The sequence below is a fragment of the Zea mays genome, chromosome 8 (assembly GCF_902167145.1).
Source record: "Zea mays cultivar B73 chromosome 8, Zm-B73-REFERENCE-NAM-5.0, whole genome shotgun sequence".
Taxonomy (NCBI): Eukaryota; Viridiplantae; Streptophyta; class Magnoliopsida; order Poales; family Poaceae; genus Zea; species Zea mays.
Genome location: NC_050103.1, coordinates 124,141,205 through 124,157,349, shown reverse-complemented (window position 1 = coordinate 124,157,349; position 16,145 = coordinate 124,141,205). Strand labels below are relative to the sequence as shown.

General features: G+C 49.3%; 1 protein-coding gene across 7 annotated transcripts in view; it reads right to left on the bottom strand.

Annotated features, from left to right (window-relative positions):
* Positions 1–852: 852 nt before the first annotated feature.
* LOC100217093 (uncharacterized) overlaps positions 853–16,145 on the bottom strand; it is a 36,995-nt gene continuing 21,702 nt past the window's right edge. For 5 of the 7 annotated variants that reach the window (XM_035961328.1, XM_035961323.1, XM_035961325.1 and 2 more), the window contains 19 exons: positions 11,414–11,491; positions 5,694–5,744; positions 5,523–5,604; positions 4,861–4,934; positions 4,698–4,794; positions 4,215–4,311; positions 4,033–4,122; positions 3,861–3,925; positions 3,714–3,772; positions 3,554–3,630; positions 3,313–3,399; positions 3,177–3,238; positions 3,019–3,080; positions 2,175–2,228; positions 1,979–2,061; positions 1,854–1,885; positions 1,757–1,780; positions 1,355–1,470; positions 853–1,236 (listed from right to left, as the gene is read on the bottom strand). In XM_035961328.1, coding sequence (XP_035817221.1) covers positions 1,150–1,236; positions 1,355–1,470; positions 1,757–1,780; positions 1,854–1,885; positions 1,979–2,061; positions 2,175–2,228; positions 3,019–3,080; positions 3,177–3,238; positions 3,313–3,399; positions 3,554–3,630; positions 3,714–3,772; positions 3,861–3,925; positions 4,033–4,122; positions 4,215–4,311; positions 4,698–4,794; positions 4,861–4,934; positions 5,523–5,604; positions 5,694–5,744; positions 11,414–11,491 — 1,377 coding nt within the window. In that variant the 3' untranslated portion in view covers positions 853–1,149. The remainder of the gene's footprint in view (positions 1,237–1,354; positions 1,471–1,756; positions 1,781–1,853; positions 1,886–1,978; positions 2,062–2,174; positions 2,229–3,018; positions 3,081–3,176; positions 3,239–3,312; positions 3,400–3,553; positions 3,631–3,713; positions 3,773–3,860; positions 3,926–4,032; positions 4,123–4,214; positions 4,312–4,697; positions 4,795–4,860; positions 4,935–5,522; positions 5,605–5,693; positions 5,745–11,413; positions 11,492–16,145) is intronic. The other 2 variants (NM_001384179.2, XM_035961324.1) reach the window with 2 other exon arrangements.

The following is a 16,145-nucleotide window of genomic DNA, read 5'->3' as shown; positions in this document are numbered from 1 at the left end:
TTTCTGGATCAGCTGCTCCTTGTGCTCCTCGAATTGAAGTTGTTCTTCAGCCGATAAGGTTTCCTAAGTCGGCTCTATGATACTGCTGGTGGAAACGTCATAGCTATCTTTTAAATCGGCCACTGAAGGCCGATCTGATAGGTCTATATGCAAATTGCTCAGAGGAGTCGCCAAAAAAGTGTGTTGGTGCCAATCCGGATGCCAATCACTGCGGTGAGAACCGGCAGCGATGCTCTCTGCGGAGGCACGAACGGTCCACGGCCAAGGGCCGAACGGTCCGCAACGTGACGTAGGGCTCAAGTTCCTGCCTAACGAGCTGGACGGTCCGCACCTGGTGACCGAATGGTCCATGCGTGCACAGGGACGGCAGAGTTCACCGGCAGAGCCTGAATCTCGCTCCCAGGAGGGACCTCGTCAAGGAGAGACCCTAGACTTTGTCCTAGGATCAACGAGCCGCCCAAAACGCCTCTAGTCGACGTAGAACCGAAGAGAGATAAATATTTGAGGTAGAGAAAGGCTAAACTAGAACCACTCCTAATACATAAGGTAAAAATAAAATGTAATGGATTATTGACTCAAATTCTACAAGAAACTCGAAACTCTAACTGATTCTACGCGCGTGGACCGTCTGACCTAACAAATACTACAAGAAACTTGAAACCCTAATTGATTCTACGCGCACGGACCGTGCACGCGGAACGTCTGGCCTCACGCGGACCGTCTGTTTTGGTGCCCAACAGCAAGTTGCGTGCATTGCATTTCTGTGACATCCGCGAGTCATCAAATTAACTGGGATCCACGCATAGTTGAACCTGTAGTCCAAGGCAACCTGTAGTCCTATACTGTACATGGTGAAGGAAGAAGGTATTGAAACGTTATACTGTAACCTCGGCATCTCGCTCCATTGTGTCATACGTAAATCCAAGCGGCAAGCCACGAGAGTTCAGATACATCAATACGGAGTATGCGCTAAAACTACAAACCGATCTGACCGTTCCATTCACGCGATAGCTTGACAGGATGGGCATCCGAACAACACTGAAACAAGCACGATAAGTAGACATGTAAAGCTGCTAACGGCGCTACATGGAATTCACTCTTTTTCCTCTACTAGGTTCCAGTGCTGGCGACAAGTCTTGATTTCCAGAGCTACAAGTCGACGGGAAATAGTTCCTGGAAGAAGCTGTTCAGGTCACCTTTCTGTGTATCGAAGGCCATCAGTTTAGTCACTGCATCCTGAAATTCAACAAATATTATCACATTCGGTTAAAACATCTTTTCACCCCCAGTTTATATGTAACAGCAGAATAGATGTTCTTTGTCGTAAAATGTCATTGTGCACCAAGTCATGCACCTGGTACTGCTTGTCTGTTGCTGTTAATTTCTCACTGGTCACGCGCCTCGTAGGTTTCTTGGAATGCATGTCCTCCAAAACAATGCCAGCTCTCTGGACGACTTCATTTGGAACACCTGATAACAGGCAAACAGGAGGACCATATTTAAATCGCAGTTTAGAGTAACATGATATCCTGTTTCCTTGTACCATCTCTGGAGACCATCCACGTGACAGTGCGACTTGTAGGTAAATTTTAGATCGCATGCCAAATTAACATGTCAATCACTTCAATACGAATCACAACTTTTAATTGAAGCAAAACAATGATTGGCAACACCAATCTGAACAAAATAGTACAGTAGTTTATAGTTTTACTGAAAAAGTAGCCGTGGTGATTAGAAGTTCGTCCAAAGTACGTACCAGCAAGCTGTGCACAATGCAGACCTGCAAGGCAAATAAAAAAATTGTTACCTTGTAACTGATCCAAAAGGATCCATAGAAAAGTATGTAAGCTTACCAAAGCTTAAGAGAGCTTGCCCAGGTACCAGTCTTCATCATGTGCATTACAAATTAAAAAAATAATACATAAGGAAAACAAAACAGGAACAAGAATAAAGCATCGCTGGTTTCTTGTGTAGTTACCGATAAAGGAATGTGATATCTTCATTGCTCGTCTGTCCATCAGGATTCAGAACACTCATGGCATAACATTTGATATGTTCACACTGCAAATGTCTCAGATTTCTTCATGTTATGACTTATGAACAGGACTAGACAAGACTGACTGAAAAAGAAAACAATTGTTTCTAAGCATCACAAATGGACATTGACTATTAACCTGTGGTAGGTAATTCTCGGTGAAGATCTCTGTCAGATGTGTTGACAAAAGGACCTGCAGTAATTAGACAATAACACAACATACTGAACTGGTAAATTTTGATGCTAGGCTAGCTAGTTTTAACCATCATCGAATATATTGGCCATCCATGTATGGGTAAACCATTTACGAGATCTACAAGAGTCAATCAGCAATTCACCAATTTATTTTGTCCCCATTCAGCATGGCAAACGACATAGAAAACAAGTTATTATATAGTTAATATGTTACAGGATGTAGGGCCAGAGGTGTGACACAAAACCACATAATTCCTTCCATAATACAGAAGATATTCAAGGCGTCAAGGAGCCAACAATGTCTAATTGATGTATTTTTTACTCATTGATCAAATTAATGTCACATTTACTATGGCAAGCATTTGCATGTGCAAGGGCAATAATTTTACTCATGCCTGAGAAATGTAATATGCTTTTTTGTGTAAAAGCATCGTGAATGAAATGAACATGAAGGAATGCGGAGAAATGATATGATTTCAGAAACTGGCCTGATAACTTTTTCCTATTCATACACATTACAGTCAATCTGCCTTTCTAGTCTAAGCTGTTTTTTTACATTCGCAGCTCAATTCTCCACTTAAGCAGAAAAACAACATCGATTTACTAAATGAACTGAAACGAATCAGGAGGAAAATATAAGAAAATTAGACTGCTGAAACTTTGAGCTAAGCATATCCTGCAATGAAGTTCACAAATTCAAAGTGATTGAAAGGAAGCCCACAAGACCAGACTGGCAAACCTATCAGATTGAATTTCTAAAACAACATTTCCCAAGATAGCTATCTAACCTTTGGGGGGGAACCATAGTTTGCAAAATGACTGATAGTACCTCCAAGCAGACCAATGCCATCTACAAATAATCAGGAAAAAAAAAACATGAATGTTATCTTGAGCCATGTTGAGGATGAAGAGAAAGGAGTTAGATTTCCTGTGGTCCTACTCTCACCTTCCGTTAGGGTGCCCTTACCGAATTCATCCAACAAACAAAGTGACCTCGATGTTGCATGTCTGAAAAACAAATTAAGCATCAAACCTACAACTGAAAGATGAGATCATAAGCTTCAGGGTCACTACCACGATACCTGAGCATTGTTCCAACTTGATGTAAATCAATCATAAAAGTTGACTGTTCGGTTGTCATGGATTTGCTTCCCATTGCACAGAATATCCTGCAAAAGATTACTGAGTGTGTCAAGATTCGGTCCAAACCCATGTGTGTACATACTACATACATACATATGCTTTTTGGTCTACAATAATAATACATAATCTTTTATAACATATAAACCATGTGACATACAAGTGCTTATATGTTAGACCAACCTATCTGTCAATCCAACAATAGCAGAATCAGCAGGAACAAAGCTTCCGATATGAGCAAGAAAGACTATCAAGGCCACCTGAAAGGAGATATCCAATGCAACTTGATCTTTCCTATAATTTGTTTTTTTATAAGAGAGGAAGTATTATAAAAGTCAATTACCTGCTTAATGTAAATGCTTTTTCCTGAGTAGTTGGGCCCAGTTATTATGTTTATTCTTCCTAAACAAAATATCTTATATCAGAAGTTTTGCAATAATTATAGGTGCCACAAGAATGAAGGTCCGTAAATCTCGCAGGCACTATTCACCTGCATCACGAATTTTGGTATCATTTGGAATAAAGGTATCAACAGTCATTTCCTGCAAAGCATGTCTAAATGCTACTGGAGTAAGTTTAGGTTGTATACATTGTATGATTGTAAAACTAAAGACCACAGCTAACTATCATGCAATTTGTAAGTCAACAAAATAAATACTAACCTGCCATTATGTATCTCGAGTATTGAATCTTCAGTTAAGATGGGCCTCACATAATTGTTTTGGTGGGCAACAGTTGCTAATGATAAAATACTGATGTAACAGTATCAAGAAGAGCACATTAACCGATTTACTGTCCGTAAGATGTTCTACACTATATGTATTCCCAGTAAAAACATACATACCAATCAAGTTCTGCGGCAAAGTTCACTGCTTTTGTCAGTTGAGGTATAAATTGAAGGACGCGACACACTAAATCCCTTATGATAGCTCTCTCCATGTCTGTATGAAATATGAACAGCTATGAGACAATATGTTTGTGAGTTTTCAGTACATTTTCAAAAGCATAAAAAGGCCCACCATGCATGGGCCCAAACAAGATTAATAGTCCAGAAAGCAGAAAATAGAAATAAACTTGACTTCGACAAAGAAAATGGATCAAATTGAAATAAACTTAAATTATACAAACTCCAGCTATTTTTGTTTTACGTCTAGCCCTAAATCGTGCAGATAACCTTACATGCATACATATATGACTTGTACAGAGACTATAGATTCCAGGACTTTTACTTGAATAAAATAAACTGCAATCATGTGTGGAATTTCTTGAAGAAATTACAATAGTATGACAAGATTAAAAAAAGAAGTAAAAGGAGCGCAGAAGCTACCAAGAATTTTATGATAAATATCTCCAAGAAGGTTGTCCAGTTCTCTAGTCTTTTGAGTATGATAGTAGAACCTTCTCTCCTCACCTTCCTCTGAAAACTGATGCACACAAATTTATTGCCTAGCAACAAATTAAACTAGAAAAGGGATAAAGACACTGCATACCGCAAATTCGTAATCTGGAAGTCCTGCCAACAAGGCATCACTAATCTTCTCGTCGAAAAAGCACATTAGGTATCCTGGAAGTAGCAAATGTGATGACATAGAAATCATGACACACAAATTATACCAGGATTAAGTAATAACTATGTTAATTGTTTAAAATTTGAATTTCTCCGCAGAAGAAACCAAGCCATTGTCTCCTTAAAGCAAAAAATGACATCAAATATTTGAACATAATACGGATGCTAGTATAAAACATCATCAGCTTAACCATGACCCCAACCTATCACAAAGATATATAAACATCCCTCAAATCAAGGTCAGAAGATATGTACATTGATCTTAAGTATAGAACTATAGAACAAGCTTAATTTAAGTAATGTCTCATGCATCAAAAATAAAAATCAACAACTAGAGCATTATTCAAGTTCTTAATATAGATAGACATTTTGGAAATAGGGTTTAGTCGAAGTTCAAGGGATTTAGTTAGAATCCCTGTTATACACATAGATGAAAAAGAATACTTCTATAAGAAATAAAAACGAATCAGGCGAAGTTTGATCACATAGTAGTAATTCAAAACAATTCACATAACAGAAGGCTAGGTAATAGGAAATCAAAGAAAAAAAGGAGTACACTCTAATTAAAAATAAAGGAAGCCCTACCTATTTGGTGTACATAGACTATTAGTGGAGGTATTCTGCATCCAAATGAGAAAGGTAAAGAAGCGTTTTCATTATCTGACACCTAGACGCAATTGAACTGTCAGAAATTACTGAATAAATACTTAAAGACTTGATGTTTCCAACTCAATCTGAGTTTGAAAGACCTGTCACCTGCTCCAGAAAGTCAGGTAAACCTTCATACACCATCCTCAGCTCATCCAGCTGTTCCATATAAAGAGACGGTATTGAATTATACAAGTGTGTCCATAACTTCAATAACAACTACATGACAGCCTAGAAATGCATGTTTTGTGATACATGTAGAAAAAGCAAATGAATAGGTCAGACCCACTGCCGGAGGATCCCACATGAGTGGGGTCTGAGAAAGGAATAAACCGAGGCAAGCCTTCCCTCCACAAATGCGGGGAGGCCACTACAAATATGTGACCTGTTGACTGAGTGAGACAGCTCTTACCATTGATATAAAAACAAATGAATAACAACATATAAATATTTCAAGCAAATAGTGCTCCTTTAGCAGTTCAGATTCAAAAATACAAAGCCTTGGCCATTGAAGAGCCATAAAATTTCATCCTTCATTTGACACTTAGATCTAACATGGCATGTGGAGCAAACAGCCAGCATGGCATGAAATATGCAATTAGCCCCTCCTCCCTCTCTTCTTGCTCTGTTCCCTTAGTGGCAGCATGTAGCGTGTGTCCCATGAGTTATTTCTTTCATCTTTCTTTCCCCAAATCAACATAGGCATATGGCGGGGAGGAGCAGGATTCAGCAAAGGGAGCCTTCGTCAACAACAATGGATGGGAGTGCGAGCTTCACCCGTTCACCCGGGTACCCAAAGGTGGTTTTAAGTTGCCCGATGGAGGCTAGCAGCGGGTCGGTCATGAGTGTGCATGTCCAGCGGTCAACGGCAGGCAGAAGGTAGAAGACAACATGGTATCAAGCCTAAAATCATGTCTCCTTCCTGTTAGAGAGATATGCCACGAAATTGAATGATTGATTGATATGCAGGAGGGGTTACATATATAGAGGACACAACCCCATTCACAAGGAAAGGGAGAACCCTAGCAACCCTAACCGCCAGAGGAGGCTGCTGCAGCCCCTAGGGAGGACGCAAGCCCCTAGGAGCCAGGTGGCCTTAAGGCCCAAACCAGTCCATTCTAACACCCCCTCGCACTCGCAGTCGAACTCTAGTCGCAACAGATGTTGAGACTGAACCGAAACTCCGAAAACACCGTGGAGGGGAGGCCCTTCGTGAAGATGTCATCGAACTACGACGTTGTCACACCGTGGAGGACGCGGACGTGTCCGATGTCAACCTTTTCGCGGACGAAATGGAGATCAATCTCAATATGCTTCGTTTACTGATGCTGAATTGGGTTGTCGGAGAGGTAGACAACGTCGATGTTGTTGCAGTAGACAATGGTGCTCAGTGTGATAGCTGTGTGAAGCTCCTGGAGAAGCTAGCGCAACCAGCAGGCCTCGCCCATGCCATTTGCAACAGCGCGATACTCTGCTTCGACACTCGAGCGAGAGACCGTGTTCTGATGCTTGGATGGCCATGAGACCAGACTATCACCGAGGAACACTGCATAGCCTGAAGTAGAGCGACGAATGTCAGGACAGCCAGCCCAGTCGGCATCAGTGTAGATGACGAGCTCTGCGATGATCGGCAAAGAAGACCATGACATTGAGTGCCCTGAAGATAGCGCAAGACCCACTTGAGAGGCGTCAAGTGGGGCTCCCGGAGATCATGCATATGAAGGTAGAACTGTTGAATGACATAAGCAATGCCAGGTCTAGTGAAGGTCAGGTAATGCAGAACACCAGCGAGGCTCCCGAAGTGAGTAGTATCGTCCACCGGAGGGTAGGTGATGGAATAAGTCTTGAGCATTGTGGGTCTATTGTGGAGGACTGCAGTTCTTGTTGCAGCTCCTTTTTGACTGCGAGGACAACGTGCATCTCAGGGACAGCAACAACAACATCTCCTTTAGCATCTACAGGACAGAAGGAGCTTTTTGACTGTCCTCCTTTAGCATCTAGAGGACAGCAGGGACAACAGCATCTCTTTTAGCATCTAGAGGATAGCAAGGACAACATCATCTCTAGTGTTGCAGACTAGAGAACAACACCTTTTGTGTAGTGTGTAGTATAGTGCAGCCCCTAGGGCTATAAATATGTCCCCAACCCTTAGATGGGTATGGCATTTGAGTAGTGTATGAGAAATAAACGAAAAATTACACCAACTCGTAGTGTCATCCTCTCGATGAGAGTAAGAGTCTTGTTGCTTCCAGTCGGAGTCAACCGCGAGCTTGGCCTGGAGATCGACAGGCGTATCACGCAGCTTACAACCTGCCATGCCGGCGCGCTCAATAATATCAGTCGTGTATGTGCGCTGGTGGAGAAAAAGGTCGCCCTAGCGTCGCTCGACGGAGATCCCTAAGAAGTGGTGTAACGGTCCAGGATCCTCCATGGCAAAACTCGTGCTAAAGAGCCACGATCGTTTGCTGAAGAAGCGATGTACTGGAGGTGGTTAGGACGATGTTGTCCATGTAGAGCAGCAAGTAGATGGTCCCTGTCTGATGGTGAAGGATGAACGGCGACGTGTCGGACTTGGCCTCAGTGAACCCCATTGAGAGGAGGTACGAGGCGAACCAACTGTATCAGGCACGTGGTGCCCGCTTAAGTCCTTAGAGGGACTTCTTCGGGCAACATACCATATCAGGGTGCTCCATGTCGACAAAACCAGCCGGCTGACTACAGTAGACTGTCTCGCTGAGAGTGCCATGGAGGAAGGCATTCTTCACGTCTAGCTGATGAATGGGCCACTCGCGAGAGAGCACCAGAGATAGCATTGTGTGGACCGTCGCCAGCTTGACAACCGAGCTGAAGGTCTCATCGTAGTTGATGACAGGACGTTGAGTGAAGCCGCAAAGGACCTAGCGAGCCTTGTAGCGTTCCAATGTCCCATCGTCCTAAAACTTGTGTTTGAAGATCCACTTTCCAGTGACGACGTTGGAACCAGGTGGACAAGGAACTAGGTCCTAAGTGCCATTGGCGTGGAGGGCCACGTACTCCTCTTCCAAGACACGGCGTTAGTGTGGATCGGCGAGCGCACGATGAACCAAGGGCGAAACTAGAGATAGTGTAGAGGAAGCTATGAAGGCGACGTTGTGCTCGATGGGCTTGATGGTCCCGGAGGTGTGTTGGGTGACCATCGAATGAGTGTGGCCAGCCGCTTGGGGAACCTCTATCGGGTTCTCGAACGAGCTAGGCCCCCTGCCATCGGGGTGGGGGCGTAGAGGACACAGGAGGAACCTTCGGACGATGCTGGTAGTCCCAAATGGGCTTAGCGAAGCGGTAGGGCGTCATCGTGGCTGCATGTGGCACAGGTGGCGTCGTCGGGGTCGTAGATGGCGTAGATGTTAGGGTGGAGGCAGGCGTCGTCAGGGTCGCGCATGGTGTAGGTGGTGGCGTCGGAGTCACGCGTGGCGCGGATGGCGCAGGTGGCGTCATTGAAGTCGTGTGTGGCACGGATGGCGCAAGCGACGTTGTCAGGGCAGCCCGAGGATAGAAAGCCCAGGGGGACGCGAGGCACCGGGAGGGGTGCCAGAGACGGAACACAGCTATCATGTAGCATACCAGGTGAACCTGCAGGGGAGAGAGGGGTCCAAATGGACGAGACCGTGGAACCCATCTCAAATAAGAAATCGGTATTAGTTAGACCGTGTGAAGCAGCGAAGGGGAAGGCTACCTCATCGAAAACCACATGCTGGGAGATGATGATGCGGTTGGATGAGCGATCTAAGCAGCAGTAACCCTTGTGATCCGAGGAGTAACCAAGGAAAACATGAGTACTGTGAGGGGCAAGCTTGTGAGCGGTGGCAGCGGTTAGGATAACAGGCGCAAACAAAGACACGCGGATGAGTATTGGAAGGTGGCTTGCCAAAAAGGGTTGTGTGAGGACTAGAGGCAGAAAGTGCCTTGCTTGGAAGACGATTGATGAGGTAGGTGGCAGTGTGGAGACCTTCAACCTAGTTGTGAGCGGGAATTGAGGCCTAAAAACAGAAAGGAGCGAATGACATTATTAATGGACCGAATGATGCGTTCAGCCTTACCATTCTGTGGAGAAGTTTATGGGCACGACATTCGCAGGAGTGCTCCATGACAGAGGAGGAAGGGCCATCTGGAGGCATTGTTGAATTAGTGTCCATTGTCGCACTGAGCGCCTTTGGTTGAGTGACCGAACTGAGTGGTGACGTAAGCGAAGAAGGATAAAGTAGCGAGAGCGTTAGATTTCAACCGAAGTGGGAAGGTCCAAATGTAATGGGTAAAATCATCAAGAATGACAAGATAATATTTGAAACCTGAGAAGCTATCAATAGGGGATGTCGAAAGATCACAATGAACTAACTCAAACAGCGTAGATGACCGACTCAAAGAACTAGCAAAAAGTAGCCTAGAATGTTTACCCAACTGGCAGACATGACAAAAATCATGAAGACTCTTGTTACATCGGATAATTGCAGCGCGGGATAGGCTAGATAAGACATCGGTGCTGGGATGACCAAGACGACGATGCCAGGTGGAAGTGGCAATGACTGACAGGGCGCATGGCTCAGCAGCGCCCAAGGGAGACGACTCAGGAATGCGTGGAGTGTAGAGAGGACCCGAGCTATTGGACCAGATGATCACGTTCCTGGTAGCCAGATCCTTCATAAAGAGGCCAAAAGGGCCAAATTCCATAGAAACAGAGTTGCCAGTTGTAAAGCGACGAACAGAGAGGAGATTTCTGAATAATGGAAGGAGTATGCAAAATATCATTAAGATAGAAGGGTCCGAGAAGAACCGTGTCCCCTACTGAGGTGACTGGGATAGTGGAACCATTACCGACGAGAACAGTAGATGGTGTGGTTGCAAAGCGAGGATGAGGTCAGGAGATGTTACCGGCATATTTCGTAGTGTGGTTGGAAGCATCGGAGTCTGCAACCCAGTTAGTGATTGAGGCAGGAGGTGGAGGGTCGTCGTGCTAAAGAAAATAGCAAAAGATTGCTGGTCCCAACTGCCGGACAAGGGTGACCAATTGCTGGTAGGTGCCGCGCCGAAGGCAGGTGCCTGGGGCGACGTAGGAAGGTGCCTGGCAGCTCCTACTTGGTCTCCCTCGGCTTCATCGAGCCAAGTTGGCCACATCCCTATTCATCCTTCGATGTGGCGATGACACCGTCTACCTCCTCTACATCGACAACATCATGCTCACGGCGTCCAGTGTCATTCTCCTCCAGCACACGATCGCCGCCCTACAGCGCAAGTTCACGATGAAAGACTTGGGCTCTCTCCACACTTTCTCAGGGTCATCGTAGAGCGCCACCCCTGAGGCCTCTTCACCAGGCCATTACATCATCAACGTTCTAGAGAGGGCTTGCATATCCGATTGCAAGCCTTACTCCATATCTATTGACACTTAGGCGAAGGTCTCCGACGACGATGGCGACCCAGTCGATGACGTGACGGTCTCGATGAATCACTTAAAAAGTTTCAGATTCAAATTTTAGAGTTGATGGACCTAATCAAAACACCTGCATAAGTTAATGGACCAATGATGCATTTAACTCTTTAATAAAATAGCAAAATACAACATAAACCTACACCATCCGATAAGGATGGAGACAAAAATCTTGTATTTATGCAACTTCACACACATTCTAGTTATGCACTGCCATTGAAAGAAGAGGCAGGGATTTTCCACACTTCTTTTCAAGTGAAGACTTTATACAATAGATTTTTTTTCCAAACATGCATGAGTGTTGTGTATCATTTCATTAAGAAGAAACAATAGAATACAACTCAATAATAGAAAAGACAAGTCTGACCTCATCACATAACCCTTCTTTCACCATGGTTTCATAGCCTTTCTCCTTACCCCGTTGAACATCAATCACACCAACTACCTATCATAATAGAAGGATATGATTACCAATTAACAATGTGTGAGAAAGTAAAAACAGATCCATAAAAGCTCTAAGTATTCATTAGTAGAGCCACGTCTTCGAGAAGAAAAAAAATCATCAGTAGAGCCATTTCCAGCAATTGTAACAACAGCCGGAACCAAAATATTTGGCAAAAGCCAGAGAGCTATCATTGGTCACCCAAACATCTAAAATGAAATTGTACACAACAAATGTTACAGAGACAAAAAGAAAAAACAAAAGAATGATTGTTACATATTTTTCCTCCTATTTTTCAATTACTTCATGAGAGTAGATTTGGCGCCCTCCTTATCTGGAGCATCCATCTTAACTGAAACAGACCAAAGAAAACAGGTTGTCTTCCTCACCACTTGGCTTCCTCGCAGACAACAACTTGCACGCCAGCCATGGCCCCGCTTCCCCATGACTTCCTCTGCTCCCCCCTGTCTCCTGGCTGCAGCTACCAAATCAAGGATGAAGGATCAACTGGCGGCTTCTCACACCATCCCTTGACCTCAAGCATGGGCGCACTCTCAGTCATAGACACGGTGCTCATGGGGAGGCAGCTCTCACGAGGAGGTAGGGATGGGGGCAGAGGAACATGAGGCGAGGAAGGTGGAGGAACTAAGGAAGAAACACGTCACAGCCTGTTGGCCAAACAAATTTTAGCAATCTCAGGCAACGACCTAGATACTAAAGGTGCCATATATTTTTCATTACTTTATATTCTAACACTCTCCGTCACGTCGAGTCTCTCTCAGGCCTCAGACATGGATATGAGTGAGCAACAATTATTTTATTTAATTGTGCTAACCAGGATTCGAACTCGAGACCCTTGACTTTAATATCATATTGAATTGCATGCACCGACCTGTTAGACTACCCGTCTAGGATTCTAGGGTTTGAGGTGTTCCCCATGTAATTACCGTCTCACCCCTCTCTGTAATGGGCCTGGCCCAGTTACCAAGTCTATTAATACTACTCCCCATCCCTGGTTAGGGGCATGGGTTCGTATTCCAACATGGTATCAAATTAGGTTTAGGTTTAGGTCTTATCAACTACAGCCGCCAGGGGCTTCTCCCTGCCCAGCCGCCGCCGGCCCCCTGCCCCCAGCCGCCGCCAGGGGCTTCTCCCTACCCAGCCGCCGGAGCTCCCCTGCGCCGGCCTCTCCTCCCCCTCCCTCCCTGCTGCGCCCCCCATCTCCGGCGTGCACCACCCGCCAGCTCCGTGCGCGCCCGCCCCTGCGCAGCCGCCGGTCCTCTCTGCTTCCCCATCTCCCCGGCCGCGCCCCCCCATCTCCGGCGTGCACCAGCCTGCGCGCCCTCCTCCCCCGTCGCGCCCTCCTCCCCCTTCGCCAGATCCGCGTGCGCCCGCCTCTCCTCCCCTGCCGGTCGCGCTACAGCCTGCGCGCCCTCCTCATCCTTCGCCGCCGCCGCCTGCAGCCCCCTGCTGCCCGCCGCCGCGCTCTCTGCCCATGGCGGACCTCCCCCCGGACGCGCCCACCGCCGGCCTGGCGCACGGCCTGGCGCACCCGCCCCTGACCGCGGGCCTGGGCGCGGCCCCCGCTTCCCTGGCCGCCGGCGTCGCCTCCCTGGGCCTCCCTGCTGCCGGCCAGACCCACCCCATGGGCCCCAGCCGCTCCGTGGCAGATGCCGAGGCTCCCTACATCGTCGGCCTCCGGCCCCTCCGCGACGTCTCTTCCCCGACCCACCGTCGAGGCTCTCCACCGGGGTTTCCTGCCCTCGCGGCACCCCCCGGTACCGACTCCACACTCGGCGACACCCTCGCTACGATCCAGGCTGCTGTGATGGCCTCGCGGGAGCGTGAGCGCGCCGCCTCCCTCGCCCTAGAGCGTGAGCGTGCCCTGGGTGCCGCACTGACCACCCAGATGGCCACCACGCAGCGCCTCATCGACCGCCCGCCGGTCGCCTCTGTGGAACCCCCGGAGGGCCCCCTCGCCTCTGACCTCGACGCCGACCTCATCGCTGCTCTCCACGCTCAAGCCGCTGGTCTGCACAACATACGGGCTCTCGTGTCCGTGGTGTTGGATCCGGCGTCTCCCCACTACCCCCGTTGGCGAGGACAGGTCCTTCTCACGCTGCGGAGGTTCGTCCTCGACGACCACGTCCTCATCGACCACGACGCTCCGCCGCCTCGCTCCTGGTGCCTCATGGACAGCGTTGTCCTCTCGTGGCTCCACGGCACCATCACCGTGGAGCTCCAGGACATCATCCGCGACCAGGCGGACACTGCGCGCCAGGTGTGGCTCGCTCTCGAGGATCAGTTCCTCGGGAATCGTGATGCGCGGGCGCTCCACCTCGACGCCCAGTTCCACCTGTTCTCTCAGGGGGACCTCTCCGTGGGCGAATACTGCCGCCAGATGAAGGGCCTGGCTGACTCTCTTCGCGATCTCGGCGAGCCCGTTGCCGATCGTACCGTGGTGCTGAACCTCCTGCGTGGCCTCAGCCCTCGCTACGGCCACCTGAAGGCTCTCATCAAGCGGAGTGTGCCCTTCCCCACCTTCCACGCCGTGCGGAACGAGCTTCTCCTTGAGGAGCTCACCATGGCGAATGAGACACCCACTCCTGCCTCGGCTCTCTATAGTACTCCGTCGACCGGGGCTCCCACCCGCCCTCCACCCGCCGTCCCGGCGGCCCCTCGTCCGACTTCCACGACCGACGGGGGTCGTCGCTCCCGCAAGGGCGGCCGTGGGAGCGGCGGCTCCTCTCGTGGTGGTCCCTCCGGCCGGGGTGGCGGCCACGCGTGGCCGTCATTCTACAACCCCTGGACCGGGACCATCGCCATGTGGCCGGGCCAGGCACCGAGTACCTCCCGTCCTCCGGCGTCGGCCCTCCTGACTGCACCTCACTACGGCGCGCCTCCTTACGGTGTCCCCATCGTGCCGCAGGCTCCGCCCGCGCTCCTGCCCCCGGGGACCCACACCTCGACTCCTTGGTCCCCGCCGGCCGGTGGTTGGGACAGCGCCTCCCTCGCTGCTGCCTTCAGCACCATGGCGATGACCCCACCCCCCTCCGACTATGTGATCGACTCCGGTGCCTCGTACCACACCACTCCCACAGCAGGCACGCTCTCTCGCTCTCATCCCCCCCTCCCCTCTCACCCATCCTCGATCGTCGTTGGAAACGGTTCCACTCTGCCAGTCACCTCAGTAGGTGCATCGGTTCTCCCTGGGCCGTTTTACCTCAACGATGTTCTCGTAGCTCCCCACATCACTCACAACCTTCTTTCTGTTCGTCGATTCACCACTGACAACTCCTGTTCCATTGAGTTTGACCCCTCTGGTTTTTCTGTGAAGGATCTGGCCATCAGGACCCTTCTCGCCCGCTGTGACAGCTCGGGGCCACTCTACACGCTCCAGCCCTCCACCGTCGGCGTGTCTCCACCCCCTGTCCTGGTCTCCACCACCTCCTCCACCACATGGCATCGACGTCTCGGCCATCCTGGACCCGACGTCATGACCAAGATTACCAGTAGTCTAGATCCTTCATGTAGTAGGGGACATTCTGAGGGTCTCTGTCATGCTTGTCAGTTAGGCCGACATACTCGTCTCCCATTTACTACTTCTTCTCGGGCTGAGCAGGCTTTTGACCTGGTTCACTGTGATCTTTGGACCTCCCCTGTACTCAGTCTTTCTGGCTATAAATACTATTTGGTGATTTTGGATGATTTTTCCCATTTTCTCTGGACCTTCCCGCTTCGGTTGAAGTCGGACACATTCACCACCCTCACACACTTCTTCACCTGGGTATACACTTAGTTTCGTCGCCCGGTCCGTGCTCTGCAGTGTGACAATGGCCGCGAGTTCGATAACAACGCCTCTCGCTCTTTCTTCCTCACTCATGGCGTCCAGTTGCGTCTCTCGTGCCCCTACACCTCTGCACAGAACGGCCGAGCCGAACGCATGATCCGCACCACCACTAATATGCTCCGCTGCCTCCTCTTCCAGGCGTCTCTCCCTGCCAGCTACTGGGCAGAGGCCCTGCACACTGCCACCCACCTCCTGAACCGTCTTCCCTCGAAGGCGGTACGCCACCCTACCCCTCACTTCGCCCTATACGGCACAGCCCCTTCCTATGACCACCTTCGCGTGTTCGGCTGTGCCTGCTACCCTAACACTTCCGCTACCGCTCCACATAAGCTTTCTCCTCGCTCCACCCGCTGTCTATTCCTTGGCTACTCCCCTGACCACAAGGGGTACCGGTGTCTGGACCTCACCTCCCACCGCATCATCATCTCTCGTCATGTCATCTTTGACGAAGCTGTGTTTCCCCTTGCTGGCTCCACCCCACCCACCGATCTTGACTCCCTCCTCGAGTCCGATCCGATTCCTCCCCCACCTTCGGCTCCCCGTCTTGCGCCGTTACCTGCTCCTCGTGCGGCCACTACGACCTCTTCTGCGCCACGCGCGGCCCCGTCGACCCCGCCTACGCCACGCGCGGCCCCGTCGATCCTGCCTGCGCCACGCGCGGCCCCGTCGACCCCGCCTGCGCCACGCGCGGCCCCGTCGATCCTGCCTGCGCCACGCGCGGCCCCGTCGACCCCGCCTGTGCCACGCGCGGCCCCGTCGACTCCGGCTCGTTTCGCCAACCCCGCACTCGTCTACCATCGCCGCGGC